General features: G+C 42.0%; 1 protein-coding gene and 1 long non-coding RNA gene across 5 annotated transcripts in view; one reads left to right on the top strand and one right to left on the bottom strand.

Moving 5' to 3' along the window:
* Nucleotides 1-27,532, top strand: part of LOC109252144 (uncharacterized) — a 154,632-nt gene that overhangs the window by 116,290 nt on the left and 10,810 nt on the right. The window lies entirely within an intron of this gene.
* DNAJC18 (DnaJ heat shock protein family (Hsp40) member C18) lies at nt 335-25,566 on the bottom strand. Of its 4 annotated transcripts, none has more exons than XM_019424341.2 (9): nt 25,548-25,566; nt 22,567-22,653; nt 20,329-20,515; nt 13,249-13,394; nt 10,145-10,330; nt 8,873-8,988; nt 7,764-7,873; nt 5,346-5,518; nt 335-550 (listed from the first exon to the last, which is right to left on the bottom strand). In XM_019424341.2, exons 2-9 carry the CDS (start codon nt 22,604-22,606, stop codon nt 426-428), a joined length of 1,083 nt encoding a protein of 360 aa, XP_019279886.1. In that variant the 5' UTR covers nt 22,607-22,653; nt 25,548-25,566; the 3' UTR covers nt 335-425. The 4 variants fall into 4 exon arrangements, with proteins under 4 accessions (XP_019279886.1, XP_019279884.1, XP_019279888.1 ...); XM_019424339.2 differs by lacking the exon at nt 25,548-25,566 and adding an exon at nt 25,460-25,480; XM_019424343.2 differs by lacking the exon at nt 25,548-25,566 and adding an exon at nt 21,949-22,117 and having other exon boundaries at nt 22,567-22,659.

Raw genomic sequence — 27,532 nt, 5'->3', positions numbered from 1 at the left:
GGGAGAGGGATCATTCTTCGTGCACACTGTAAACAACTAATATTAAGCTGCTTTGGCTATGCCTAGGAATGGCTGGGCATTGAGATTTAACTGAAGAAGGGAAGGAGGAAGAATATGTAGATCTGCTCTGGGATGCCTGAATCCCAATCCTAGAGGCAGGGTAGGCACGGAGCAAGGGGACTACATCAAACGCTCTGCCGTTAATTCAACTTAGATGAACTGTTCATGGCTCCTGGAGCCAATCCCCAGGAAAGATTCTGCGATGACAAGTCTGGCTCCATGCTCAAGTGCCTTCAACTCTGCCCACCAAAGTTAGCAAGTTGTAAAATGTTCATCATTTCTTAATTTTGTATTATAAAATGGAATTAGGAACATAAATAGTAACAAGTAGCAAAACCCCGACCCTGTGTAGGGCCATCATCCTCTCAGCCACCTCTGCGTAGGCCGATAAGTTTGGAAAGTTTTTCACAGTTTTCAAGTTTCAGTGACTCTGCCTTCTGTTTCAATCGTTCATCTCTGTATAATCCTGCCAAATTTGTCAATTCCGACTCTGAAAGATAAAAGAGGTAACAGTTCATCAAGAGAGTTAACCTCCTTTGTTTTGTTTCAATATTTCTGGAGTCAAAGCCCCTTTTACTTTATTTCATGCTTTTTCTTTTAATTAAATTTAGGAAACGCTTACTCATTTATTCAAGAAACCTGAATCCAGCAGCTATACTACACCAGGTGCTAAGGATTAAAGGACACCTGTGGTCCCAGAGTCCTACAGTATCCGTGCTCAATTATAAAAGCGCCGGACTTAGTTCTTATCAATAGAACATTTGGCACCAGACTTAGGAAACATGCACGTGTGCAGTAAGAGGAGACTCCGTTTCGTGGCCTTCCTACGAATGGCATTCAGATGGCAGTCGGGAGAGAATGGAGGCCAATCGCCCGTTCCTGTCATCTGAAACAAAGACAGCTGCTCCATTCTGTCCCCTGCGTTGCTGGATCATAACTCATACATGCTAACTGACACAGAGCCTCCCTCCAGTGGGTATGCCTTCTATAGAAGGCCAAGTTGCTGGCGGCTTTCTTCATTCCCTCACCACATGTGGGGTCTCTAACTCAAAGGCCAAAGGCAGCTGGGCTCTTTTAAAAGTGAAATCATCTGGATCCAGTGACCTTTGGCTCCTTGACTAAATGAATTTCATTTTCTCTTCATGGTGGAGAAGGTCATTCTATTTTTAACCAGAATATAATCTCCGCTGTCTTTCCCGACTCAACGGTGGTTTGGCTGCCTCTATTTTTCATTCCTTTGTCAAGTTTCAGAGACGTTCTTAGGAAGGAAAGCCTGAAAAGCACCCCCAGAGACGTGTTGTGTATTAACAGGATGGAACGCTTGGATGGGCCGTGTGGCTTCTGAAAGCCTCCGACAGCAGGCAGCTACTCCGTGTTTAAAGGACCATACTTGTGAAAATGCTATTTTAACCATTTTGAAATATGTCTATCCATTCTGAATCATCCTGCCAACAGATTTTGTTTTTCTTGGTGGGACGAGAGGCACCTGTCTCTGATTAATCAGCAAACTGACTAGAAATAGGAATTAATACTTAGCCAGGGGGAACAATGGGCATTGGTTTCTGAATAAGTTTCTATCAACACAAAACACTGTCTGGCATTTCTGCTCACAATGATTCTATTTACACCAAGTAAGGCCCAAAGTGCAGATTAAGTGCAGGACTCCAGGGTGAGGGGTGGCCACGCATGAGAACCCTCCCTCTACAATGGAGGCTCAGAGCCTGGGCCCTAGCCCAGCAGTTGCTTGGCAAGCAGTGTGCCTCCTGGGCCCAAGAACAATGCGCTCTCACCCCCTGGCGAGGGTGCCCGCACTGCCTGCTAGTAGGAGCTTGCCTTGGCACAGTCATGCTCGCAGGCTTCCTGGAGAACGTATGCCACACCCAAATGAGAGCCCTCCGCTCCTGAGGCCAGCCCACTGCACTAACTCCATTTCTCTGGCTTCTCTGGCATGTGGGAAACCTGTTCAGGAGGACTCTGTAAAATGAGTCTATGCCTTTGGTCCTCTGGAGTCACAGCTATGCCAGTATACGGAACAGATTTCTGTGGCTTTGTTTTTCCTTGCAATGATTTCCTTACGTTTTTTGCTTGCTGAGCTTACCTAAATGCCTTATTGCCTGGAATCTCACTCTACAAAACACTAAGGGCTCATGATTCTTACTATTTTCTACACTGAAGCCCACTCTAAGAGGCTGATAAAGGAGAACTGTACATATACGAATGCTTTTCTCAAACTATCACACAGCTTTTCATAAGGTTCATTAAAACCAAGTTTCAATGATCCAGAGGTTGAGACCCCTGCTCCAGAGCAATGACTTTGCAACAATGTCAGTGTTTCAAGGAACCAGTCCCAAATGCCCATTACTAGGCTTAGAGAAACTTCTCTCCAAACTGTCAGTGAATGCTTTTGTCCTTCAATGAGTAAAAGGTCAATTCAACTAATATGTTACTTTTGACATACTTTGTCAAAATTCAGTAACTTCTAAGTAAAAAAAAAAAAAATCTGTAGGAGGGGCATCAAGAGAACAGCTTTTCTTCTTCACAAAATGTTTCCCTTGACCTGTGATAGAAGGACAGAGTATTGAGGCTTCCAGGGAAACTGACTCAGGCAAATTGCTTAAGAAGCACATCCCAGAGCCTCTCCCAAGAACACTCTGCTCTCATGTGGTCAGGAAGACCACAATGGATCCCAACCATCCTCAGGATCCAGCCACATGAGACAGTTCTACATCCAGGCTAGCAAGACTATGCAAGGCCTGGACTCCATCAGGAACCGGGTATTTAATATGTGCCAGATACCATGCTAAGCATTATACCCATACCATCTTCTATGACCCATACAGCATCTCTAGGAGGAAGTGCATTTTATCCCCATTTCAAAGCCTAAGCTTCTACCCACTGTGCTACCCTGCTCCAGGGCATGGAGAGAAATGCTCCTCTGCCAGGCAGGGCCAGGATCTCAGCTCAGCTCTGTCAGGCCAGGAGGCAGATCCTGCCTGTTACTTTTGTCCCATCAGCCCAGTGGCATGGCCACTTCCCCTGGCATTGGGTTTATTATCTAGATGCAGCTGTGAAGGAGTAAACAGGGCAATCAGTGTTCATCGTAAGGGATTACTCATAGAAATTCACTCAGATTAAGCATTCTAAGGCAAAACAGAGAAAAGAGATGAACAAAAGTTTTAAAAAGACAATGGCTAACTTTGCTAAAAACAGTTTCCATTCGATATGTTGCCAAGAGTGAACTTTGTTCTCAAGTGGGTTTATTTTTACAACCTCCAAGTGCTAAATTTAACCTTGTTGGCTGCACTTGCTGCTGGATCCGGAGGACAGATGCCGTTCATTCTCAGATGGCATTTGGGTTGTGCAGAGACTCTGGACAGCCACCATCCTTAAATGCCAGAAATAGACTTTTAAAGGGTGTGTGCTGATCACCCCCTGTTCGGAACTTGTGGGTACATGCATCATGCTTACCCACTGGATTCTTATTTATACCCAGAGAGGACCAAACGCCTGAAGCTAGCCTCATGGAGATGGGGAGATAAGCCAAAAAACGACCTTGGATGTAATCCTTACCATAAGATCCAGCTGGGGAGTGTACGTGGGTGGGCGTGTGTTTGACGAATGTGAAATACAGGTTTTCATCCAGTTCTTGTGCAAAGCAACAAATGCAAAACCCTCCAGGGCACAGTACAATGGGGACTTTTAGGACACACACTGTGGCCGTCACCTGACTTAGATCCATGTGTTAAATGCCTTTCTGTCAAAAGCCTTTTCTTGCTCCAAAATTCTTTCCTGATTTTTGAAACTTGCAACACCTAGTTTGACATGAGGTAGGGTAATTCCTGACCCCTCAGGTTTTTCAGTATTTTTCAATAAATTTTTGAAGCAACTTCCCCCTGCTTAATTTACCCTTTCATCCCATGGTAATTGCCTATCAAGCTCCTAGTGCACGTGAGGGTTCAGGTGGGCTCTGCCCTACTGAAATAGAGGGCAGAGACAAGGTCCCTAAAGGCCAGGGTAAGGACATTAACCCCCATCTGTGATTCTAAATCCACATTTTCGTTTTTTCCAGTCCTGAGAATCCTCTCTTCAAAAGCTATTGGTTGGGCACCTGTTCTGAATCAAGGACCATGCCAGGGGCCTGGAACACGAGATTGGTAAGCCATGGCTCTTATCCTCAGAGAACCCACAGTCCAACAGTGAGATGGACATTTACCTACAGAACACTAACACTGAAGACAGTACTGTGTTAGCAGGATGAACAAAGTGTTTTAAGAACACACAGGAAGGAGAGATTAACTTGGGGGTAGGGTGGGGATGCATGATGGGTCAGCAAGGGCTTAGCAGCACTGTGACAGAAGAGCTACTTTCATCAGGCACTGTTAGACCTTTAATAATACCCAGTAATACTGTTTTAAAAAATGAGTTAGTTTGCTTTTTAAAAATTAACCAAAGCCAAGTTTTTATAAGATATGGGTATTAAGGTATGCATGTGTGTGGTGTGCACATGATTGTGTACGTGTATCTGTGGAATTCAAACGGGATGAAAAGTGAACCTGTTGGCTGAGAGGCAGGACTACCCCTGCTACCAGCACTCCCCATTAACACTCGGTTGGAACTGGAAGCCACCTGGCAGACCCTTTTACCCCCACTGTCTCCAGAGAGGGAAAAGAGTTCAAGGCCTGCTCAAACGCACCCTTACTGAAGGGGCAGACCCAGGAGGGGTCAATTTTGATCTATGTGGCCACAGCCAACTAGAACTGGCTTTTGGTCTGGCTCAAAAACTTGGTCTGGATCGATCAGATTTCCCTGTAGGGAGGGTGGAATTAGGAAAGTGGACCAATCGAGCTAGGACTGAGAACTTATGGAGGAAGCTTGTGATGTAGAAAGGGGCCAGTAACTAGTGGGGCTGTGGAAGCTGGGAGAGTGATGACGAGGGCAGCAACCAAAGCCAACCAGGGCAAAGCCAGGTTGTGAAGAAGGAAAGCTTGAAGAAGCAAAGGCAGGCAGCTGGCAGAGAGGACAGGCGGGCAGATGAACAGAGAGAGGTGGACACTCAGAGACACAAAGATAGGCAACTAGGGCTGAATGACTAAGTTCCTAAGGTTTCCAAGTCCTGGCCACATGGATCCTGTCAATTAACTTCACTTTTTTGTAGTATCCTGAATGGGCCTCTGTCCACATAAACAGGTATGACTCAAACAAGGAGAAAGAATGGACCCAGAAGCTGGGAATGCCTTGGGTTGGAAGTACGACCACCAGTGAAAGCCCCTTCTAGAACATCTTACTTTGTTGTTTCTCCTTCCAACAACTTGTCTGGATGTAATCAATGTAATCCTTCTCTATCGTCTTCTCCAGGTCCCGTAGAGAGGCTCCTCTGTAGGCCTTCTCAAAGTTTTTATCCACAAAGTAAGGCACCTGCAGGTTCTGTGTTTCTCTAGAGATGGTGTAGCCCAAGGTCCTGAGACAAGGAGAGAGAGTCTCGGGTAAGCTTTTTATATTTGGCAATATCACTCTTAGCACTGGCTGCATAGATGTCATAACCATAATCACATTTTCATAGGGCAGACACAAGTGTCAATGTCTAATACACCTAACATTTATAATTTCCCTGGCAAAGTAATGACTGTAATGTCATCATTATATGAGCATGTCATACTGTGAATTCAGCTTTGGTATGGTTACTTTATTCTCTTAAAGGATTTACCTCTCTTATATTGCTTTCTGTGCTAAAAGTTAAATGCTGAATGTTTAAAAAAATTTTGTATATTGTGCAGGACCTAGCATGGTACTTGGCACAGAGTGGGCTATTGGTAAATGTTGGTTGAATGAACTGATTGTTACAGTAAACTATTCACACATAACCAAACAGCTTAGAACCAACCTAGTATCAATTTTTAGGACATGTAAAAAGTACTTCACACATAGCTGCTAAGTGAGAACTGCAAAAATATCAGACAAAGATTTTAGTAATGCTTTTGCACTAACTCTCTGTGGGTCTGATCTGTCCAATGGCATATGGTGCTCAGAAACATCAGTAGGTCTGGGTTAACTAAATACTAACCATAAGGAAGTATAGAAGGGATCTCAAATTCAAGTTAAAACAATGTGATAGCAATATGCAAAATCCAAGCTAGTTTTACTTAACCTAGACAAATTCCATCTCGACTGAGGTATATTTGACATTTTCCCAGCTTCCTCCTTTCATCTCTCTACTTAAGGATTTTGCTGAATGTCTCAGTGTTTAGGCCATGACTTCTCCCACCTCCGTCTAGGAAGGTGTTAGCAGGGCAAGTTCCTCCCTGCCGCAGTAGCTGCACAAGAAAGGAGGTAGCAATGGCAAATGGGAACATGGGAAGTCGGAAAATAGAGGGAATCAGGCCAGTGTGACCTGATAGTAATAACTTCTCTCTGATTCTCAGCTTTCCTTTATGTAAAATGAAGATACTGATCTAGAATACAGTCTTCATTCTACAGTGATCACCAGAAAAGACTTTTTTTCCCCATTATGCCCCATGGCTTCCACATTTTGTAAGTTTTTAAAAAAATTTTTTTTAGAGATTTTATTTTAAGGGACACCTGGGTGGCTCAGTCGGTTAAGTGTCCAACTTTGGCTCACGGTTCGTAGGTTCGAGCCCCGCATTGGGCTCTGTGCTGAAGCCTGGAGCCTGCTTTGGATTTTGCGTCTCCCTTTCTCTCTTTGTCCCTTCCCTGCCCATGCTCTGTCTCTGTCTCTCAAAAAATGGATAAATGTTAAAAAAATAATAATAAAATATTTTAAGTAACCTCTAAACTCAATTTGGGGCTCGAACTCATAACCCCGAGATCAAGAATCTAATGCTCTACTGATTCAACAAGGTGCCCCCATTTTGTAAGGTTTTTGTCTGCTAAACTATAATAATGAGTAATGACTCATTTCTCATTTAACTTAAAATAATTAATCCAGTGATTCTCTAATGTTAATATGGACCAGAGTTATTTGGAGGGCTTATTAAAACTCAGATTGCTAGTTCTCATCCTCAGAGTTTCTGATTCAGTATATATGGAGTGAAGCTTAAGAGTTTGCCTTTCTAACAAGCTGGCAGTTGATGTTGATGATGCTGGTCTGGGGACCAAACTTTGAAAGCTGAATTAATTGAAATAATTGAAGAAACAAAAAATTCCTATCTGAGCTCATAATTTGCATGCAATACAAACATTACAATGAATTTCTATATTTTCAGTAAAAGCAAAGAAATGTGATACTATGGTTTGACTTTGTAGCCTCGTCATGAATAAATGTCCTATTCTTGCAATTACTTAAATAGAAAATAGTCACTAGATCTCAGATACTCTTTTCCTGACCCAGAGGGGTCCAGCGATTCAATCACAAGCTCAATTCGGTCCTTTCTAAATCTCACATGGTATGACAAGAATTTAATCTGAAACTGAAGTTAGTCTACTAATCTTTCAGAAACCAGTTGCTGCTGTTCTGCGGCTGATCAGATGATGTCGCTGTAAAACAAAACAATCCATGTCCTGAGCACACAGGAAACTGCCTATAGTATTTTTGAGTCTCTGCTCTTTACTATCCAGCTGTTCCTTTAAACACAAAATCAGTGTTTTCTACAAAGGGGAAATGAAATGTTAGCATCGTACCAGCAAAACGTTCAAGTCTTTCACCCTCCAAATTGTTGTTAAGAAAGATTTAAAAATATATGACTTACGATTTATAGAATAGACTATATGGGGGATTAGCAGCTAGCAGCTGAGTAATAACAGATATAATCACAATCACCAGAACTGGAAGTAACTGAATAAATGCAGAATACGTATTCTGGAAAAGAGGAAACAATATTTGGTATAAGTGGTCTTCGTTAATATAAAGCTTACAGAAAATAGGATAGTTTTCACAAAGAAAATACAAATAAATTACTGCAATGTACTGCACAAAGCCCAAGGCTTCTAGGAAGTCTGTACTTTCTGCTGAGAAGTACCAAACACTCTGTCCTCTGTGCTGAGAAGGCTGAAGGAGACCCACCCAAAACCTATATTGACACACAGTAATTCTCATGCAGCCCCGTTTTCTAAGACCAGTGAAACAGACAACGCTGGGTGAGTCTGCCCAGACTGTGACCCTCACAGGGCCATGTTAGTATTATGTAGCTTTGATGCCTTGGCCACAGCTGAATGGACTGGGGACATCTAACCCCAGCAGGGATAATCACATTTTCCCTCCTAGGAATTTGGAATTGACATTCACTTTTCACTGCTAGGCAGTCACCTGAAGGACACACACTCTTAGGCAGTGGAGGCTGCTGTTTGCAAGAGGAAGTAGAACAAGCCAGGCTGCTTAGAGAGAATAAAACAGATGCAGAGAGGCAGGAGAAGTGGAGACAATCTGGCCACAAATAGTCTGGCAGTATAGGTGCCTGACTGTACCTTAGTTTCTGGTTCCTGTCTGTCATGAGACCCAGCTGTGCGTCCTGCCTTGAGCTTCATGAGACCCCCTAGATCCCTTACTTTAAATTCCCTTTAGTTCTGAGTATTTTGAAGGGGGTTCCTATTTTCTGCAGGGAAGAAAATTTTGATGAAGACAGCCCCACAGGAGAACTGATTTCCTGGAACAGCCACCAAAGGATGGGTGGGGAAGGAGGTACCATTCGGGCCTATTTGAGCCAATTATCCACCTCTTCCTACCACTGCTTCTGCTCTCCTAAAACACATTTTAACAACATAACTCGCACTGAACTTCTAAATCCTGATCATATGCACCATAAAAGTCAGCTCAGTACAAGTGTTTATGAGCAGCAGTTCTGCTGTTCTCCCTCGGTACCTGAGGCTTTTCTTCTTCTTCTTCTTCTTCCTTCCGTGTCTGCATCCTCTCATGTCGGTGCCGCCGGCGATAATAGTGACTGTCATCTGTCACATTTGAAAACATATGAATGTTTCCTGGAAAAGAAAGGAAAACATAGCAGGGCGCCTGGCTGGCTCAGTCGGTAGAGCAGGCAACTCTTGATCTAGGGGTCATGAGTTTGAGCCCCACGTTGAGTGTAGAGATTATTTTTAAAAAATAATAATAAAATAAAATAAAAATCATGCTTGCACATGCAAAATTCAAAAAGAAAGAAAAAAAAGAAAGACATAGTATAGGATATGGCAAACACTCTTTCCTTGCTTTTTCTAAGCTTGTTTCCAGTTTGTTCCCTCCCAGGTTCTTTGAGGGTAGAGTATTGTCCAATTTTAGTCAGTAGAAAAATAAAATAGTAGGTAAGCCAAGTGAACCAGTTAGAAATGGAATGTGCTTAGCTCTCCTGCCTTTATTTACATAGTCCTTTGTGGGGCACCTGGGTGGCTCAGTCAGTTAAGCTTCTCATTCTTGATTTTGGCTCAGGTCATGATCTCACGGTTGTGACCCCACATCAGGCTTTGTGCTGGGCGTGGAGCCTGCTTAAGATTCTCTCTCTCTCCCTCTGACCTTTTCCTCCACTCACTCACGTGTGCGCTCTCTCTCTCTCTCTCTCTCAAATAAAATAATAATAAATAAATAGTCTTTTGTAACTAGTGAGTGAGAGAACCCCAAAAGGCCAGTAAAGAAAGAACATTTGGGCCATGAATCCTGTCTGATATGCTCATGTCTGCTTCCTTGCCCAATATTAGATTATGTCACTAGTATCTTTAATAGCAACTCATAAAATTCAATTTACTTCCTGGACATTTAATTATTCCAACTTCCAACTCTCTAGGGGTATTTTTCTAACTTTTATCTTTATATAACTGCTATTTTACAATAATGATAATAGGCATCTTGCTACTTATTTATAAAGCACTTAAAAATCTAATTCTCACAGCAGCCCTATGAAGCAGAGGTTATCTGCCCCATTTCTCAGGTGAGGAAATAGGATCAGAGAGACCAGGTGATTTGGTTAAAATCATGCACAGTTGGAGGCTGGAGACCTGCCTCAAACCCAAGCTCATCTGATTCCAATTTCTTGCTCTTCCCACCATACCATAGTCTCTCTATTCAGATCCTTACACAGGAACTTGCTGAGATATAGAGATAGAGAGAGAGAGATAAAATTTTAAGTGACAATTTTGAAATACTAACCTGTAGGAAAATGTCCTCCAAAGAAGACATTGAATAGTTCTTCTGGAGTGATGTCTGCTTCAAAGTCCCTGTAATAGCTGTAAGGTCTGCCTCGAGGGGCAGTAAAAGTCACCTGTTCATCTCCATATTCATCATAGCGGAGTCTCTTGTCAGGATTACTCAGAACTGCAAAGGCATTTCCTATGGCTGCAACCAAAACCCAAAAATACCTGAGTACACAGTCTTTGCTGTAGCTGAGGGTGATCACTGTAGCAGCAATGAAGAGCCCAGAGTTTTTGGGTGCTGGATGACTTCACAGGGGCCTAGGGAAAGGTGCTTGGGCCTAGAGAGTTCACCAGAGTTCTTGCCCTTGACATTTTCCACAATATAGTTTGATAAGCCAGAAGCAATACTGGACTCAAAATGAGCTAAAAACTACTGCTTTCATTCATCAAAAATGTGTCCTTATTTCACTTGAGAGCAATTACTTTATGGTTGGAAACAGTTCATACATAAGCAGTGGTATTCTAGCGTGAAGTCATAAACAGTTTCTTGAATAAAAGAGTCAGTACAATTACAGCTTGGCTAAAAGCAGAGTCCTTGGGGCACCTGGGTGACTCAGTTGGTTAAGTGTCCGACTTGATTTTGGCTCAGGTCATGATCTCATGACTTCATGAGATCGAGCCTGAGTCAGGCTCTCCGCTCACAGCACGGAGCCTGCTTGGTATTTTCTCTCCCTCTCTCTCTGCCCCTCCTTCCTCAAAATAAATAAACTTTAAAAATAAATAAATAAAAGCAAAGTCCTCACTAATCACAGTCTCGTTTCAGCTTACTTTAGAAAGTGGTCTTTAGAAATTAAGAAATATAGGGGCACCTGGGTGGCTTGGTCAGTTAAGCGTCCAACTTCGGCTCAGGTCATGATCTCGCAGCTTGTGAGTTCGAGTCCCGCATCAGGCTGTGCTGACAGCTCAGAGCCTGAAGCCTGCTTTGGATTCTGTGTCTCCCTCTCTCTTTGCCCCTCCCCTGCTTACACTGTCTCTCTGCCTCTCCCTCTCTCAAAAATAAATATTTAAAAAATTTAAAAAAAAAAGAAATTAAGAAATATATCTCCAATGTCTCAGTGATGGGTCAAAAACTGAATAGATTACACATGCTGACCATCATCTCCCTATGCACAAACATACAAATTTTGTCTAATTTCACTTAAACATAAAATCAATACCACTAATCAAAGAAACCTTGAAAAACAAATCTTTTTTTTTTTTAACATTTATTTATTTTTGAGAGACAGGGACAGAGCATGAGTGGGGGAGGGGCAGAGAGAGAGAAGGAGACACGGAATCTGAAGCAGGCTGCAGGCTCTGAGCAAGCTGTCAGCACAGCGCCTGATATGGGGCTTGAACCCATGAACTGTGAGATCATGACCTGAGCTGAAGTCGGATGCTCAACCGACTGAGCCACCCAGGCTCCCCGAAAAACAAATCTTTAAGACATCCCCAATCCCTACCTTTAATTCAGTCAGCACTATCAGAAACATAGTCAGAAGGAACATTTCTTTATGATTCTTCTAGTGAGGGAATTATATTAAATGTTTATAGCAATAAAAAAGCTAAGCAGAAAAAAAACCAAAAAAGGCTAACTAGAGTTGCTTCAACATTACATCCCTTGAAATCTGACAGATTTCTCATAGATATGGCATTGATCTATGAGATACTTTACATGAAGATGTAAAGACAATGTGGGTTATCTATTTGTTTCCATGTAGAAACTGTGGGGAGGATAAGATTCACAATGGCACATCAATACAGGGAGATTGTCCTTTGACATAAATGTTGACTTTTAAAGTGTTCTCAGAGCTATCATGTTTTTCTTAAGAAAAATTCCAAATCAACAGAAACATTGAAAAAATAGTGAAAAACACCCTTTCCCTTGATTCATAAATTGTTAGCATTTTGCCACATTGCTTCCCCCAACTTTCCATACACACATACACACATACATAAATACATATAGTATGTATACATTTCTTTTGCTGAACCATTTGAAAGTAGGCTGCAGATATTATGCACTTCATCCCTAAATATTCCAGCACGTATCTCCTAAAACAATCTTCTACATGATCACAGTACTGTTATCATAGCTAAGAAAATTAACATCAATTCATGCAATTCATGCAAGGTCTGTGTATTGCATTTGCTTTTATATCCCTTTCATTTCTTTTCATCTAGATTAGTCCCTCCACCTTTTCTACTTTTCATTATATTCACTTTTTTGAAGAGCAGGTCAGTGTTCTTTGTAGAATGGCCCATATTTTGATTGTTTCCTCATTATTATTATTTTTTTAATGTTTATTTATTCTCGAGAGAGAGAGAGCATGAGTGAGGGAGGAGCAGAGAGAGAGAGAGACAGAGAGAGAGAGAGAGAGAGGGAGAGGGAGACACAGAATCCAAAGCAGGCTCCAGGCTCCGAGCTGTCAACACAGAGCCTGATGCGGGGCTTGAATTCACAAACCGTGAGATCATGACCTGAGCCGAAGTCAGACGCCTATCCGACTGAGCCACCCACATGCCCCAGTGATTTCTTCATTATTAGATTCAGGTCAAATATTTTGGCAAGAATACCACAGAGGTGCCATACCACATAATGTTAGGTGGGGCCAGTATTGGTGACAATAAGTTGGATCACTTGGTTAAAGTGGTGACAGCTAGATATCTCCATTGTAAAGGAATTTTTCTGCTTTGTCATCAGTAAGTATTCTGGAGGATGATACTCTGACATCATGGGTCCTATTCAACAAAAACCCATCACAAGCAGTTTTAACAACCATTGATAATCCTTGACTGAATCAATGGCTTCACTGGGGGTGAAGCTGTTAAGTAAGATTTTTATTTATGTATTAAGTATAAAAACATACTGTTACAGAGAAACCAAATATTTTTTTCCGAAAGAAATTAAGATAAGTGAATGAAAACAGGAGGGAGCCATGCTGATTATTACTATTTAAGAGGTGAAAGGAAAAAAGGCCCTGTTTGTAGCATTATAAAACAATTACAGGGGAGGCTGAAAATGACTTGTGACCAAATATCATAAGAAGGGCAGAATTAAACATTTATTCAGGATCAGACCTTTGAAAGCATCTGTCGCTCCAGGAGCACAATTCTTGTCAGGGTGAAATTTCAGGGCAAGTTTTCGGTAAGCTTTCTTAAGCTCTTCATCACTGGCATTTCGAGACACGCCTAAAATTTCATAGTAATTTCTGCATTTCTTGATCCTAAAAAGACACATCAGAAACATGTATGTCTACAAAGTCCCCTTTTGTGCAATTCACTGTAAAATAGTACCTTGATCCTCCGGTATGTGAGCCCAAAACAAACCCAAAACAAACCTAAAAGAAAATTGGTGAATACATTAATGAAACATTCAAATTGATTAACAATGTCGTCCTCCCACCAAGAGCGTAATGCCTTTCCAAGTATTTTTACATCTAATATTTTATTCTTCCTAAATCCCTGCAAGTGGGTAGAATAAACATGCTCATCCTTAAATCAAGGTGCAGGCTAAGCCCCTGAGAGTTGAATCACAGGATAGCAAAGCCAGAAGAAACATCTAATCACCCTAGTTATTCTCTCTCTCTCTCTCTCTCTCTCTCTCTCTCTCTCTCTCTCTCTCTCTCTCTCATTTTCCTTATGGCTACCTTTTAAAACTTTGTTTTAAAAAGTTAATATATAGGGGCACCTGGGTGGCTCACTCGGTGCAGCATCCAACTCTTGGTTTTGGCTAGGGTCATGATCTCATGGTTTGTGGGTTCCAGCCCTGCGTGGGGCACCACACAGCGTGGAGCTTGCTTGGGATTCTCTCTCCTCCTTGCTCTTTCTCTGCCCCTCCCCAGCTCGTGCTCTCTCAAACACAAACAAACTTAAAAAACTTACTGCTTCCCCATTCCCTACCCCTCAAGCTCCCACCCTAAGGACAACCACTATTAGAAGTTTTCTGTGAATGCTGTGTATAGCATGAGTATGTGTATAGACATGTCTCCACATTTTTCTAAACCTAAATAGGAGCATATTGTAATTACTTTTATACATCATTTTTTATTTATTTTTTATTTTTTTAATTTTTTATTTTTTTTAACGTTTATTCATTTTTTGAGACAGAGAGAGACAGAGCATGAATGGGGGAAGGTCAGAGAGACAGGGAGACACAGAGTCTGAAACAGGCTCCAGGCTCTGAGCTGTCAGCACAGAGCCCGACACGGGGCTCGAACTCACAGACCGTGAGATCATGACCTGAGCCGAAGTCAGACACCCAACCGACTGAGCCACCCAGGCACCCCTATACATCGTTTTTTAAAAAACCAACAGTTTGGGGCACCTGGGTGGCTCAGTCAGTTAAGCTACCAACTCCTGATTTCAGCTCGGGTCAAGATCTCATGGTTCCTGAGATTGAGCCCTGGGTCATCTGGCTCCACACTGATAGCATGGAGCCTGCTTGCGATTCTCTCTCCTCTTCTCTCTCTGCCCCTTTCTCACACACTCTCTCACTCAAAAATAAATAAACATTAAAAAAATTTTAAAAACCAACAGTTTATCTTAGAGATTGATCCATAACATACAGAAACGAGTACAGGATAATAATGTAGACCAGAGTGGCAGTCCTGGACTTTTTTTTTTTTAAGTTTATTTATTTTTGAGAGAAAGAGATAGAGCGTGAGTGGGGGAGGGGCAAAGAGAGGGGGAGACAGAATCTGAAGCAGGCTCCAGGCTCTGAGCTGTCCGCAGAGCCCGACTCAGGGCTCAAACTCATGAACTGAGAGATCGTGACCTGTGCCAAAGTTGGACACTTAACCAACCGAGCCACCCAGGCACCCAAAGTCTTGGACTTTTTGATCTCTGAAGTTTTGTTTGTTTGTTTAAGTTTATTTACTTATTTTGAAAGAGAGAGAAAGCATGACTTGAGGAGGGGTAGAGAGAAAGGGAGAGAGAGAATCCCAAGCAGGCTTTGCACTGTCAGGGCCAAAATCAAGTCGCACACCACCCAGGTACCCCAATCTCTGAAGTTTTTATACTCCTAAAAATTATTGAAGTTCCCCAAAGAGCTTTTGTTTATATGAGTTGTATCTATCAATATTTATCAAATTAGAAATGAAAACAAGAAATTTTAAAACATGGTGATGATATAACTGCATATCAGGTAGCCTCTCAAAAATTCCACAGTACAATCACGAGAGAATGAGAGTGAAAAAGGCAAATAATGTGTTTATATTATTATTAAAGTTGTTGTAAACTTGCAGACCCCCTGATGGTTTTGGGGTTTCCAAGCCATACTTAGAGAAATGTTGTATTAGAGCATAATTCTGGAGTCAGGATGCCTTGGTTGGGATCTTATCTTGCTGTGTACTTAACCTCTGTGCCTTGGTGTTATCTTCTGAAATGGGCTAGTAATTTCAACTGTGTATCATGAGCTGTTATGATTTAAATGAAGTATTCATCAAAATGCTTGGTAGCATGTAACACATAAATATTGGCCATTGTATATCTATGTCATTCTTTTCAAAAGCTGCATATTATTGTATTTTATGGATTATATATATCCCCTAATCACGGGCACTTAGGATGTCTCCAGTCTTTTGCAACTACACAGTCCGTTTAGGCAGAGCCTTGCTGAAGAGTTCAAAGTAAGTCAGCATCGCAGGCTGGACTGTAAAGCAGAGTCTGGAATGTCAGTCATGGTCCTTCTCCAAGAGCTGCCCATGGGGATCCTTTGGGTTCCCAGCCCAGTTTCCAATCCCTGCTTCCGTGGCAGATACTCCTCTGCCTCTTTCTCTCTTTTGTATAAACTTTTATTTGTCTTAAAACAGCTTTATTGAGCTATAATTCATATATCATAAAATTCATTCTTTTAAAATATACAATTTATTGATTTTTAAGTATATTCACAGAGTTGTGCACCCATCAACACTATCTAATTCCAGAAATTTTCATTACTCCAAAAGAAACCTCGTACTCATTATTAGTCAGGCCTCTTTCTACTTCCCAACCTCTAGCAACCACTGTCTCTATAAATCTGCCATTCTGGACATTTCATATAAAAGGAATGATACAATACGTGGACTTTTGTGTCTGGCTTCTTTGACTAGCATGATGTTCAAGGTTCATTAATGTTGTAGAATGTATCAGTACTTGGTTCCTTTTATTACCAAAAAGTATTCAGTATTCATTGTATGGATATTCCCAATTTTGTTATCCATTCATCAATTAATCAGCTTGCAGGTTGTTTCCATCTGGGGGTATTATGGATAATGCTGTTTGAACATTCATGTTTTATGTGGAAGTATGTTTTGATTTCTCTTGGTACACACCTGGAAGTGGCTAGGTCATGTGCTATGTTTAAACTTTCTGAGGATCTGGCATTCTATTTTCCAAACTGGATGTACAATTTTACATTCCTACAAGCGATATACAAGGGTTCCAATTTCTCCACATTCCTATCAACACTTGCTATTGTCCATCTTTTTGATTATTGCCATCCTAGTGGGTATGAGGTGGTGTGGTATCTCATTGTGGGTTTCGTTTGTATTTCCCTAATGACTAATGATAATGATACTGAGCAACTTTTCACATGCTTATTGGCCATTTGTATATCTTCTTCTTTTTTTTTTTTTAGAGCCATTTGTATATATTCTTTGGAGGAATGCCTATTTAGATCCTTTGCCCATTTTTATCTTTTTTTTTTTTTTTTTTGTTTAGAGAGGGTGCATGCATGAGTGGGGGAGAAGCATAAAGAGAGAGGGAGAGACTGCTCCGAAGGGGGCACAAGAGGGGCAGAGAGAGACTCCCACGCAGCCCTGGGAGAGGCTGGAACTCGCCAGCTGTGAGATCATAACCTGAGCCGAAATCAGGAGTCAGACACTTAACCAGACATCTGAGCCACCCAGGCGTCTCAACACATTTATTAAAGACAATTCTTTCTTCTGTTAAATTGCCTTGCCTTGTTTTTGTTTTTTTTTTGCCTTGTTTTTTTTAAAGTTATTTCTACAACCAGTGTGGGGCTCAAACTCAGGACCCCGAGATCAAGAGTCACATGCTCTACTGACTGAGCAAGCGAGGCGTCCCTGCCTTGGCACTCTTGTCAAAAAATCAAATGACCCTACATATAAAGACTTACTTCTAGACTCTCAAGTCTATTCAATTGATCTACATGTCTATCCTATGCTAGTCTACGCTATCTTCATTATTATAGCTTTGAAATAAGTTTTTGAATTGAATTGGGACGTGTGACTTCTCCAACTTTGTTCTTTTTTAAGACTGTTTTGGCTATTCTGGGTCCCTTGCATTACCATATGAATTTTAGGATGAGCTTGTCAATTTCTGTAAAAAAGGCAGTGAGGTGATGGGAGGGTAAGTGATGGGTATTGAGGAGGGCACCTGTTGGGATGAGCACCGGGTGTTGTATGGAAACCAATTTGATAATAAATTTCACATTAAAAAAAAGGCAGTGAGGAATTTGATATGTTGAATCTACTGATCAATTTGAGTAGTATTACCATATTTCCAATATTAACTCTTACAATCCATGAACACAGGCTATCTTCCCATTTATTTAGATCTTTAATTTCCTTAAATGAAGTTTTGTAGTTTTCAATGTACATCTTACACTTCTTTCATTAAATTTATTCCTAAGCATTTTATACTTTTTTGATGGTGTTGTAAATGAAATTGTTTTCTATTTTTGGATTGTTCATTGTAGGGTATAGAAAAACAATGATTTTTGTATACTGATCTTGTATTTTGCAACTTTGTTGAACTCATTTATTAGTTCTAAGAGTGTGTGCATGTGTATCCCTTAGGATTTTCTATATTATATCATTCATCTGTGAATACAGTTTTATTTCTTTCCAATCTGCATGGATGATTTCTATATTTCTTTTTCTTACTTAAGTGCCCTGGCTCGAACCTCTACTACAAGGTTGAATAGAAGTGACTAGAGTGAACATACTTGTCTTTTTCTTGATTTGGAGATCATGCAGTTGTTTACCATTAAGTATGATGATGTTAGCTGTGGGTTTTTGGTAGATGGTTTTTATCAGCTGAGAAGCTTCTATTCCTATGGTGTTAAGCACTGTTATCATGAAAGAGTGCTCGAAAAAAGAAAGAAAATGTTGAATTTTGTCAAATGCTTTTTCTGCGCCTATTAAAATGATCATGTGGCTTTTGTCCCTTATCCTATTAATATGGTGCATCACACTGATTTTCATGTGTTAACCTCCTGGGATAAATACCATTTGATCAAGGTATATAATCCTCTTCATACGTTTCATACGTTTTTATATGTCGCTAGAATCTATGCCCATAAGGGATATTGATTGATAGTTTAGTTTTCTTATGATGTCTTTTGTCTGTTTTTAGTTATAGGGTAATACTGGCCCCCTAGAATGATTTGGGATGTATTCCTCTCTCTTTGTATTTTTTGTAATAGTTTATAAAGGATTAATTGATTCTTCTTCAAACATTTGGTTGAATTCACCAGTGAAGGCTTCTGGACGTAGGTTTTTCTTTGTAGGAAAAAAATTTTTTAAGTTTATTTATTTATTTTGAGAGACAGCATGAGTGGGGAAGGGGCAGAGAGAGAGGAAGAGAGAAAGAATCCCAAGCAGGTTCTGTGCTGCCAGTGCAGAGCCCGACTATGGGGCTGGAACTCACAAAACCATGAGATCATGACCTGAGCTGAAACCAAGAGTTGGATGCTTAACCAATTGAGCCACCCAGGCTCCCCTCTGTGGGAAATTTTTTGATGTTAATTCAGTCTCTGTATTTGTAGTAGGTCCATATGCTTTTTTCTTTTTTTTTAATATTTGTTTATTTTGAGAGAGAGAGTGTTCACATGCAGAACCAACTGAGCCACCCAGACATCAGTCTTCTTCTTTTTTTTTGAGCGGGGGTAGTAAGTGAGCAAGGGGCAGACAGACAGAGAACCCCACGAGGGGTAGAAAGAGAGAAAGAGAGAGAAGTGGGGCTCAGTTGAAGTGGGGCTTGTGTTCACCCAAAGCAGGGCTCGAGCTCACCCAATGTAGGACTTTAATTCATGAACCATGGATCATGACCTGAGGTGAAGGCTGATGCTTAAGGACTGAGCCACCCAGGCACCCTATCTTCTTTTTCTTCTTGAATAAGTTCAGTAGTTTGTCCCTTTCTACAAATTTGTCTGTTTCATCCAGGTTATCTAATTTGTTGACATACGTTTGTTCATAGTATTCTTTTAAAATCTTTATTACTATTGTAAGACTGGTAGTGATGTCCCCTCTTTCATTTCTGATTTTAGTTATTTGAGTCTTCTTTTTCTTGGTTAGCCTAGCTAAAGATTTGTCAATTTTGTTGATGTTTAAAAAAAACAACTTTCAGGGGTGCCTGGGTGGTTCAGTCAGTTGGGCGTCCAACTCCTGATTTCAGCTCAGGTCATGATCTCAAGGTTCATGGGATCAAGCTCTGAGTTGGGCTCTATGCTTTCAGCGGGGAGCCTGCTTGTATTTTCTCTCTCCTCTCCCTCTGCCCCTCCTGCAGCTCACTCTCTCTCTCTCTCAAAATAAATAAATAAACATTAGGAAAAAAAACTTTTGGTTTTATTGATTTTCTGTTGTTCTAACCTCTATTTCATTTATTTCCACTCTGTTTTATTTCCTTCATTCTGCTTGCCTGGATTTAGTTTATTCTTTTTACTCTTTTTCTGGTTTGTTAAGGTAGAAGATTAGCTTATTGATTTGAGATTTTTAAATATAAATGTAAATATAAATGTAAATAAATATATACATATATACATATATATATATATATATTAACATTTAGAGCTATAAATGTCCTTCTAAGTATTGCTGTAGCTGTATCCTATACATTTTGGTATGTTGTATTTTCATTTTCATTCATCTCAAAGTTATTTCCTAATTTTTCTTATGATTTCTTCTGTGACCTATTTGTTATTTACGAACATACTACTTAATTTTCACATATTTGTGAATTTCCTAAATTTGCTTCTGTTGTTGATTTCAGAAACATACACTGTATGATTTTAATCCTTTTATTGTCACTTGCTTTGTGGCCCAACATCTGATCTATCCTGGAGAATGCTTCATGCATACTTGAGAAGAAATAGATAACACATTTTGTCAGGAACTCTACATTAAAATCACTCATTTTGTCCCATCACAGACTCACCTTTGTACCCCAAGCAGCTGCTCCTCAGTGTAAGTGGCACTCCCCTCACCCTGCCGGGTTTGGTTCCACTCATTCTCAGACTTCTTTTCCTTTTGCATTTTCATGCAGTTACAGCAACCACAGGGGTCATGACTTTCAGGAGGTCTATCTTCTGGGTATTTGTTTCTTCTAACTGCGTCAATGTAAGCTGCAAAGCAATAGCCCCTCCATTAGGTCTCATTCTGATCTGCAATCAACTTTGCTACCTGCCCTAACTATCAGGGAGGCTGCCTGTAGGCATGAGTGTGAGGGCCAAACCTCTGAATCATAGTGACTTTTAAGCATCCATATAAAACTGAACAAACATCTTCCTTGAGAAGACAATGTAGTAAATATGAAAGCAACCGTGAAAAACATACAATGCCAGAAACATGAAGCATAATAACGTCCACAGCAAATATTCAGCAAATATTTTGAATCTGAGCCAGAAAAGGAGCATAAGAGGCGTGTGCTCAATAGCTTGCCTTTCAGGAGGTGTCTGCCCAATACTCTGCCTTTAGTGCAGTGCAGGAGAAGCCTATTTTTCTGTGATCCACGGTCAGAAGTGACACTGCTCATAAAATAGTTTTTTGTTGTTGCAATGCCTCCTACCAGTAAGATTTAAAGTAGGGTGAGTTCAGTCCTTTTATTATTATTATTATTATTATTATTATTATTATTATTATTTAAGTTTTATTTATTTCAGCAACCTCTACAGCCCACATGGGGCTTGAACTCAGAACCTGAGATCAAGAGTCACACACAGGGGCACCTGGGTGGCTCAGACAGTTAAGTGTTTGACTTCAGCTCAGGTCATAATCTCATGGTTCATGAGTTTGAGCCTTGTGTGGGGCTCTGTGCTGACAGCTCAGAGCCTGGAGCCTGCTTTGGATTCTGTGTCTCCCTCTCTCTCTGCCCCTCACCTGCTCACGCTTTGTCTCTCTCTCCCTCTCAAAAAATAAATAAACATTAAAAAAAAAAAATACACTCACACATTCTTCGACTGAGTCAGCCAGGCCCTCCTCAGTTCTTTTAAACTAACATCTATAGAATAAGACACTTGGCTAGGTAGATCAAGGAGATGTACAGATAAGACTTACTTCTGACCACAAAGAGGTTATAGTTTGAAGGGAAACGTTTCAATTAACACCTGAGAGGATGTAAAAAAAAGGCCATAGCAATCCAGTCAAAGAAGGCAGATCTGGGAAAGGCTTTAAAACATCTCTCCTGCCAAAAATCCCTTAGTGACTACCCAAGGGACTGCCCTTCCCCCAAATTTCATATCATAGTCCCAGCCTACCTTTCCAGCCTCCTCCTTCACAACATGCTTGCTCCTTTACAGTCTATGCTCTAGCCAGATCAAACACCTTTCAGATCAGCAATGCTTTCTCTTTCCTCTGTGCCTTGTACATACTGTTCCCTCTGCCTGCAACATTCTTCGTCTAAGTCAGCCTAACTCCAACACATCCTTCGTGCCATCATATATAACACTTTCTCCATAAGGCCTCCGCTGACACCCAAGCTGTCAGTGTGCTTCTCAAACCTACGATCTTGCTGTATAGCCCAGGACTTAGTGGCTCTGTTTTATAATTGTCTGTTTACCTATCATACTCCCTCAGTGGACTCAGAGTTCTGTGATCTCAGGAGCCCAAATCGATGTCAAATCCCTGATGCACAATCAGCATAATGCTGGGCCCATAATAGGTATTGAATCAACACTCTTTGCTTGACTGCAGGATGGAAAAGGTCAGCCTACGGGTCCTGATGCGGGCTGCAGGGACAGGACCAAACGGAGAGGTAGAGTCAGGCGGCCTAGTTTGGCGGCGAGGATAAGGGCCTGAAAAGCAAGTCCGGGCGGAGGGGGTCCTCATCACTCTGCTAACCTTCTGGACACCTAAGCACGGACGGGGCCCGACCACCGTGGGCCCTAGGTTGGGCACTAGCGGAGGCGGGGCTGGGGGCCGGAGGCAAAAATGTCATCACGGGTGACTCTGGGCTCCTGGACGGTGCCTTTGCTTGAGTCAGCGCTCCTGATTTCCAGATCTCAGCCCCTGCCCTGGCGGTCCCCCACCTAATTCGGAATACTACTCAGGCTCAGCATCTTATCATAGGCCTCCATCCCTTACCTCAGGCCCAAGAACTTAGCCCTCAGGCATCTTAAGGAGCCTCATCCCTGTCCTGAACTTTGCCTTGTCCCACCCTCCGGCAAGGACCTGGTACCTTCTGTCCACCGCTCCCCGCTGCCCAGAGTCGCAGCCATATCGGTCCCCAATCAGCAGGTCGGCCGAGCCTCCCGGGCGCCCGAGGCTGAAAGGGACGGGGCAAGAAGCGCGGGGCATTCTGGTCATTGTAGTCCAACTCATAGGAGCTGCGGTACATTGGACTACAACTCCCGGCAGGCTCCACGCGAGGGGCCAGCCGAATTGTAGCTGTACGAGGGGCTTGGTCTTTGGAAGTGAGGTTTGTGGTGGTTTGTTGCTGCTGGTTGGCTGATGGGCTACTCGGACCACACTTGCTTCTGTGGAGTGGGGATAATGGCTTCGGCCTCGCCTAACACTGGGGACGTTCAAGGAGGCGCGATGAGATCCTGCCTGGGAAAGATGCTGCAAACTAGTCTAGGGGTTGATAGTATGACTATTCATCTCGGGGATGTCTTTTAAAAATATACGCTAATGCCTGTTCTCTGCAAAGTGTGTTAGGTCCTGGAGATTGAGAGACAAGTTTTGGGGATGCTAATCCAATCCTGATAATTTAAGAGCCAAGAAAATAGAAAAGTGAGGTCGATTTACGTAGTTAGAGAGCAGTCTGGATACACCCCTTTTCGTCCATCTGCTCTAGCACAGCATCATTAGAGGGACCTCTAGGTCCCTCTAGAGGCAGGGACAGAGAAAGAAGAAAAGGGCAGGCACTGGAGCCGGCGTTAAATCCCCTATCTTTGCTCTTCCTTATCCTTCATCCATCCCATCCTACTCCAGGGCACCCCTGAGATTTTCTCCTCTGTTCCACCCCAGTAATTTCCTTGGCCATTCCTTTCTTTTCAGAAGACCTTGGAAATTAGTAAAAGACAAGTGAAATATTCCTGCCTTTTCCCACTCAGGTCTGCATGGGGACCAGCAAAGAATAAAAGCAGTTCTCAGTGTTATTACAGACTGAATGCCTGCAGCCGAGTTGGGATGGCTAAAGATCAGGTTTCAAAAATGAAATGTGATCATATACATCCACAAACAAAATATTACTTAGAATTCATTGAGATCTTACCAGGAAGACCAAAACAGTGTGCCAACTATGATTTCAACCAGCAGCTATTTAGGAGGTTGGGGCGGGACAGGGAGATGAACAGCCTGAGACACAAACTGAAAAGGTAAAAGGCTCCAGTCCTATGGAGTTCTCTGCATTCCGTGCAGTCAGCTGTGGCCCTGGGGTGTTTGAGATCAGTGTGCTCACAGAAGGGTGGGTCCTAAAGAAGCCACTTGTGTTCTGCAGACAAGGGAACTGATCAGGGATATACATTAGGTGGTTGAATGTAAAAAGGTTATTTATTTGGTTTTGGTAAATTAAACAAACTGCTCTAAAATATGGACAGGGGAAGGTAGGGTATGCCTCTGAGTCCGGGGGCACAGGGCTAAGGTCTGGTGGTACTGAGAGATGTCAGAGTACTATGAAGTTAGAGGTATCTGGTTGGGAGTGGGGGTGCTAGAGCACTGTAGGGAGTAATTGGATTGAGAATTATGGGCCTACTTAGGTCTAGAGTCCAGGATCAAGAATGCTGGACAAGATTTGGAAAGCTGCAGTTTTTTGGAAGTGTTTGATACCTCAACAACCTTTCTCATTATTCTCTAAAACCTCACTCCCCACTCCTTTTCTAGACAACTTACTTAGTCCTAGATCAGTAAAAAATGACTCAGCATGGCAACCTTCTCAGATATTGCCATGCAGATGTACCCATTATCTCATTTACACCTCAATTAACACTTCTGGATGAATCTTTCTATGACTGTAGCACTAGGACTAACTTAGAACTCCAAACCTCAATATTTAGAACACTTCTGTGCCAACTTTGGCTGAAGCACACCAACCACTCAACAAAATAATTCCCATTATCAAATTCAGTCTCTGGTAAAAAAGGAAGCTATGGGCTCAGAAGGTTCAGGATGGTGGTGCTTGGGGAAAGTAACCAGCAGGAAGAGTGAGGAAGCAACTGGGAAGGAAATAAGAGAAGAGAAATTGGGATCTCTAAGGCAGTTCTCAAGGAGGACAACGTAAGTGTAGAAAGAAATTCAAAGAAGTGATAACGGACACCCACAAATCCAGAGGGAGACTGCTGAGCAGAGCCACACAATGATTTCCAACAGATTCAAGTAGAACTGAGTAGCAGTAACCTGGCTTGGGGGAATTGTGTGCATGAAGTAGACCAAGAGGCCTGCGATGATCCTTTATCTGCTAAACTATTTTACTTAGGGCTGGCCTCAGACATCTATCAATTTTCTCTACTTACTTTTAGAAATATTTGTTGAACTGTAGTGAATTTTTGGTGGTGATTTTTGGAGGTTTGCCTTGTGCCCTATATGATTGAGATGCTGCCCCATCTAGCCCTGGAAGAAAGATACTGAGTAAATGATCCCTCTGTCCAACTGGGCCTGTGTGCCTGAGTTGATTTGTCAGTTGCCCTCCCATAAGATGGGGGAAGAAGCAAAAGAAAGACACCCATCCCACCACCTGTTTCTGCTTTGAGCCCGTCTAATCCTATGTTAGAATAGGGAGGAAGCTATCTTGTAAATGGCCACCATCCTGTTGTCTAGACATCAAGGAAGAGATACTGTCTCAGGGAAGCTGCAGGGGCTGCAGGAGGCTGCGCTCAGATTTCCTGTCAGAGGTGGGGTCTTGTATTTGCATAAATAGTAGGATCCTCCAGCAGAACTCCCTCTAATATAGTTTGCTAGAGAACAGGATTCAGCATTAAGTGAATTCATCCTTGACACCTTCTCAAAAGATAGCTATTTAGCAACAGGAAAATCAACATGGCTAATGTATTACGGCAATGTCGGTTTCAGGATAAAAGCCATGCAATCTCATATTAATACCAGTTCACCTCCTCTCCCCCAGATATAAATACCTTATGACTAACAGCTCATATTTGCAGGACATTGTCCAGAGTCAGGGGGAAGTTTGTGGCCTTAGAATGGAGACATCAACTGAGTTACCTAGAGTGAAACTCATGTTCTTGACCTAATTAGTCCAGTATGATAAGCAGCTGAATTAAGTGTCCATGGCAGCCAGAATAACAATAACTGTTCCAACAGAATCCAGTACTTCTAGACATTGTTATGTCATCAGGAGCGTTCTGTCTCAATGATGGAGTTTTTTTGTACTGGATCCGACTAGGAAGTCATGTGCTTTTTGCAGTGTGGCTTAAATAAATATATCTGAGCTATATTTTTAATGCTGTAGTATTGCTGTTATAGGTTGGAAATAGACTCTAAGACTCTGAGATTTGAATGCTGAAGGTTTACTGGTGATTGCTCTTGGGAAGAAGAGCTGTGAGGAGTGAGGGAAGCAGGGTTGGGCAAAGGAGAAAATTGAGGGAAGAGGTTCACATCCTCCTGCCACCCCCACCAACCAGTCATCAACCAGCTATGAGCCCCTGGCAGCCAACACTCCTAACAGCTGGAAAAAAAGTGCCCTGATCTTGAAATGGGACTGGGATGGTGTTATTCCACATTGTCTGCTGCAGTTGCCGAGTATTTTTACTTCCCAAGTATCTCCACATTTACTCTTCCAATTTACCTACCAAGTAGCTACCAAGGGCCAGGTAGGGATCGTTCTTCCCTTAATACACAGGAAAATCTAAGTTCGGAGAATGTAGAAGACTTGATCAGACTCCCCTAAGACTTGTCTCTGGTTTTCACCCAGAATGATCTCTACTCAAAAGATTGTGTTCATTTTTTCTTACATCTAGACTGTATAATATGAGGAGCAGAAAAGATAGTGAAGGCCAAATAGTCCAGCCACCTTGTTTTAAAAGTAAGAAAACAGGCTGGGAAATGGGGAGTGATTGTGCCAAGTCAAGTTGCAAGTGTGTTTGCACAGCCCAGCCTGGATTTCCTGCACTCAAGAGCCAGTTTTTATGACCTCCAATGTGTTGGGCCCGGTGTGCCAAACAGAAACTATAGACGTGAGTAGATTTCAAGCCTTGCCCTAGAAGATTTTAGAGTCCAATAGATTTTTCAGTCCACTTGAATTGTTGCAATGAAACAGAGTGAAACGTTTTCTTCTAGGCTTTCTCTCTCATATCAGTTTGCAGAGTCTAAATCCAGAAGAAAATAGCATATTGTTGCTTCTCTTTGTTTTGTGAATTGCCAGCTAGCAGATATTTAGAAAGTTAACCACTCAGAGGCACCTGGGTGACTCAGTCAGGTAAGAGGGTAAGTGTCCAGCTCTTGATAACTGCTCAGGTTGTGATCTCACAATCGAGCCCCACACCGGGCTCTGTGCTGAGCAGAGCCTGCTTGGGCTTCTCTTTCTCCCACTTTCTCTTTGCCTCCCCTGTGCATGCACATGCTCTCTCTCTTTCTCTCAAAATAAATAAATAAACTTAAAAAGAAAGTTAACCACTCTGTTCAGACATACACAGATGAGTCTTCCATTGAATTTCCCTAGCCAAGATACATTTCCAAACCAGGACATGGTAGAGGTTACTAAGGAAATAGGTAACTGCTTCCTCTTCCTCCTTCCCTTTAAAAGACTTTACAGTGTTTGTTACCCTTTATTTTATTTCTAGGACACAAAGATAATAGGGTAAAGTGGGTGCATTTTGGCTTATGAAGTCACAGACCTATCCTAGTTGCAAACCTCACCCATGTTATTCCCACAGCTTAGGACCGATGTAAGGCATGTCTACCCTGGGGCAGGCAGAGGACATTTGCCCTCATATTATTCAGCTCTCACTACTGGAGTTTCCTAGTCAGAATGCACTGTGCCTCTCATGTTCTCGCCCTCCAGGTTCAAAACTTCTTTCCTGGTAATGATTGGTCACTGCTTACAGCTCCCTTTCTCTCCCCTGTATTGAAGTGATTAGTCACCTCATTCCTACTTAATAATCCAGGTGAACTGTGAGGGACAGCTGGTGGGCTCAGTGGATAGAGTACATGACTCTTAATCTCAGGGTCATGAGTCTGAGCCCCACGTT

The sequence above is a fragment of the Panthera pardus genome, unplaced genomic scaffold, assembly GCF_024362965.1.
Source record: "Panthera pardus isolate Hobbes unplaced genomic scaffold, ASM2436296v1 HiC_scaffold_2, whole genome shotgun sequence".
In the NCBI taxonomy this organism is placed as follows: Eukaryota; Metazoa; Chordata; class Mammalia; order Carnivora; family Felidae; genus Panthera; species Panthera pardus.
The sequence above is the reverse complement of the archived record's forward strand: the minus strand, read 5'-3'. Positions and strand labels throughout refer to the sequence as shown.

Coding starts and splice junctions, on each gene's coding strand:
- DNAJC18 (XM_019424341.2), bottom strand. CDS start 22,606: ATGGCTGCGACTCTGGGCAGCGGGGAGCGGTGGACAGAAG. Junction 13,395..20,328: donor CAGCTGCTTGGGGTACAAAG/GTGAGTCTGTGA, acceptor GTGTCTTTTTAG/GATCAAGAAATGCAGAAATT. Junction 8,989..10,144: donor TGGAGGACATTTTCCTACAG/GTTAGTATTTCA, acceptor TTTCTTTTCCAG/GAAACATTCATATGTTTTCA.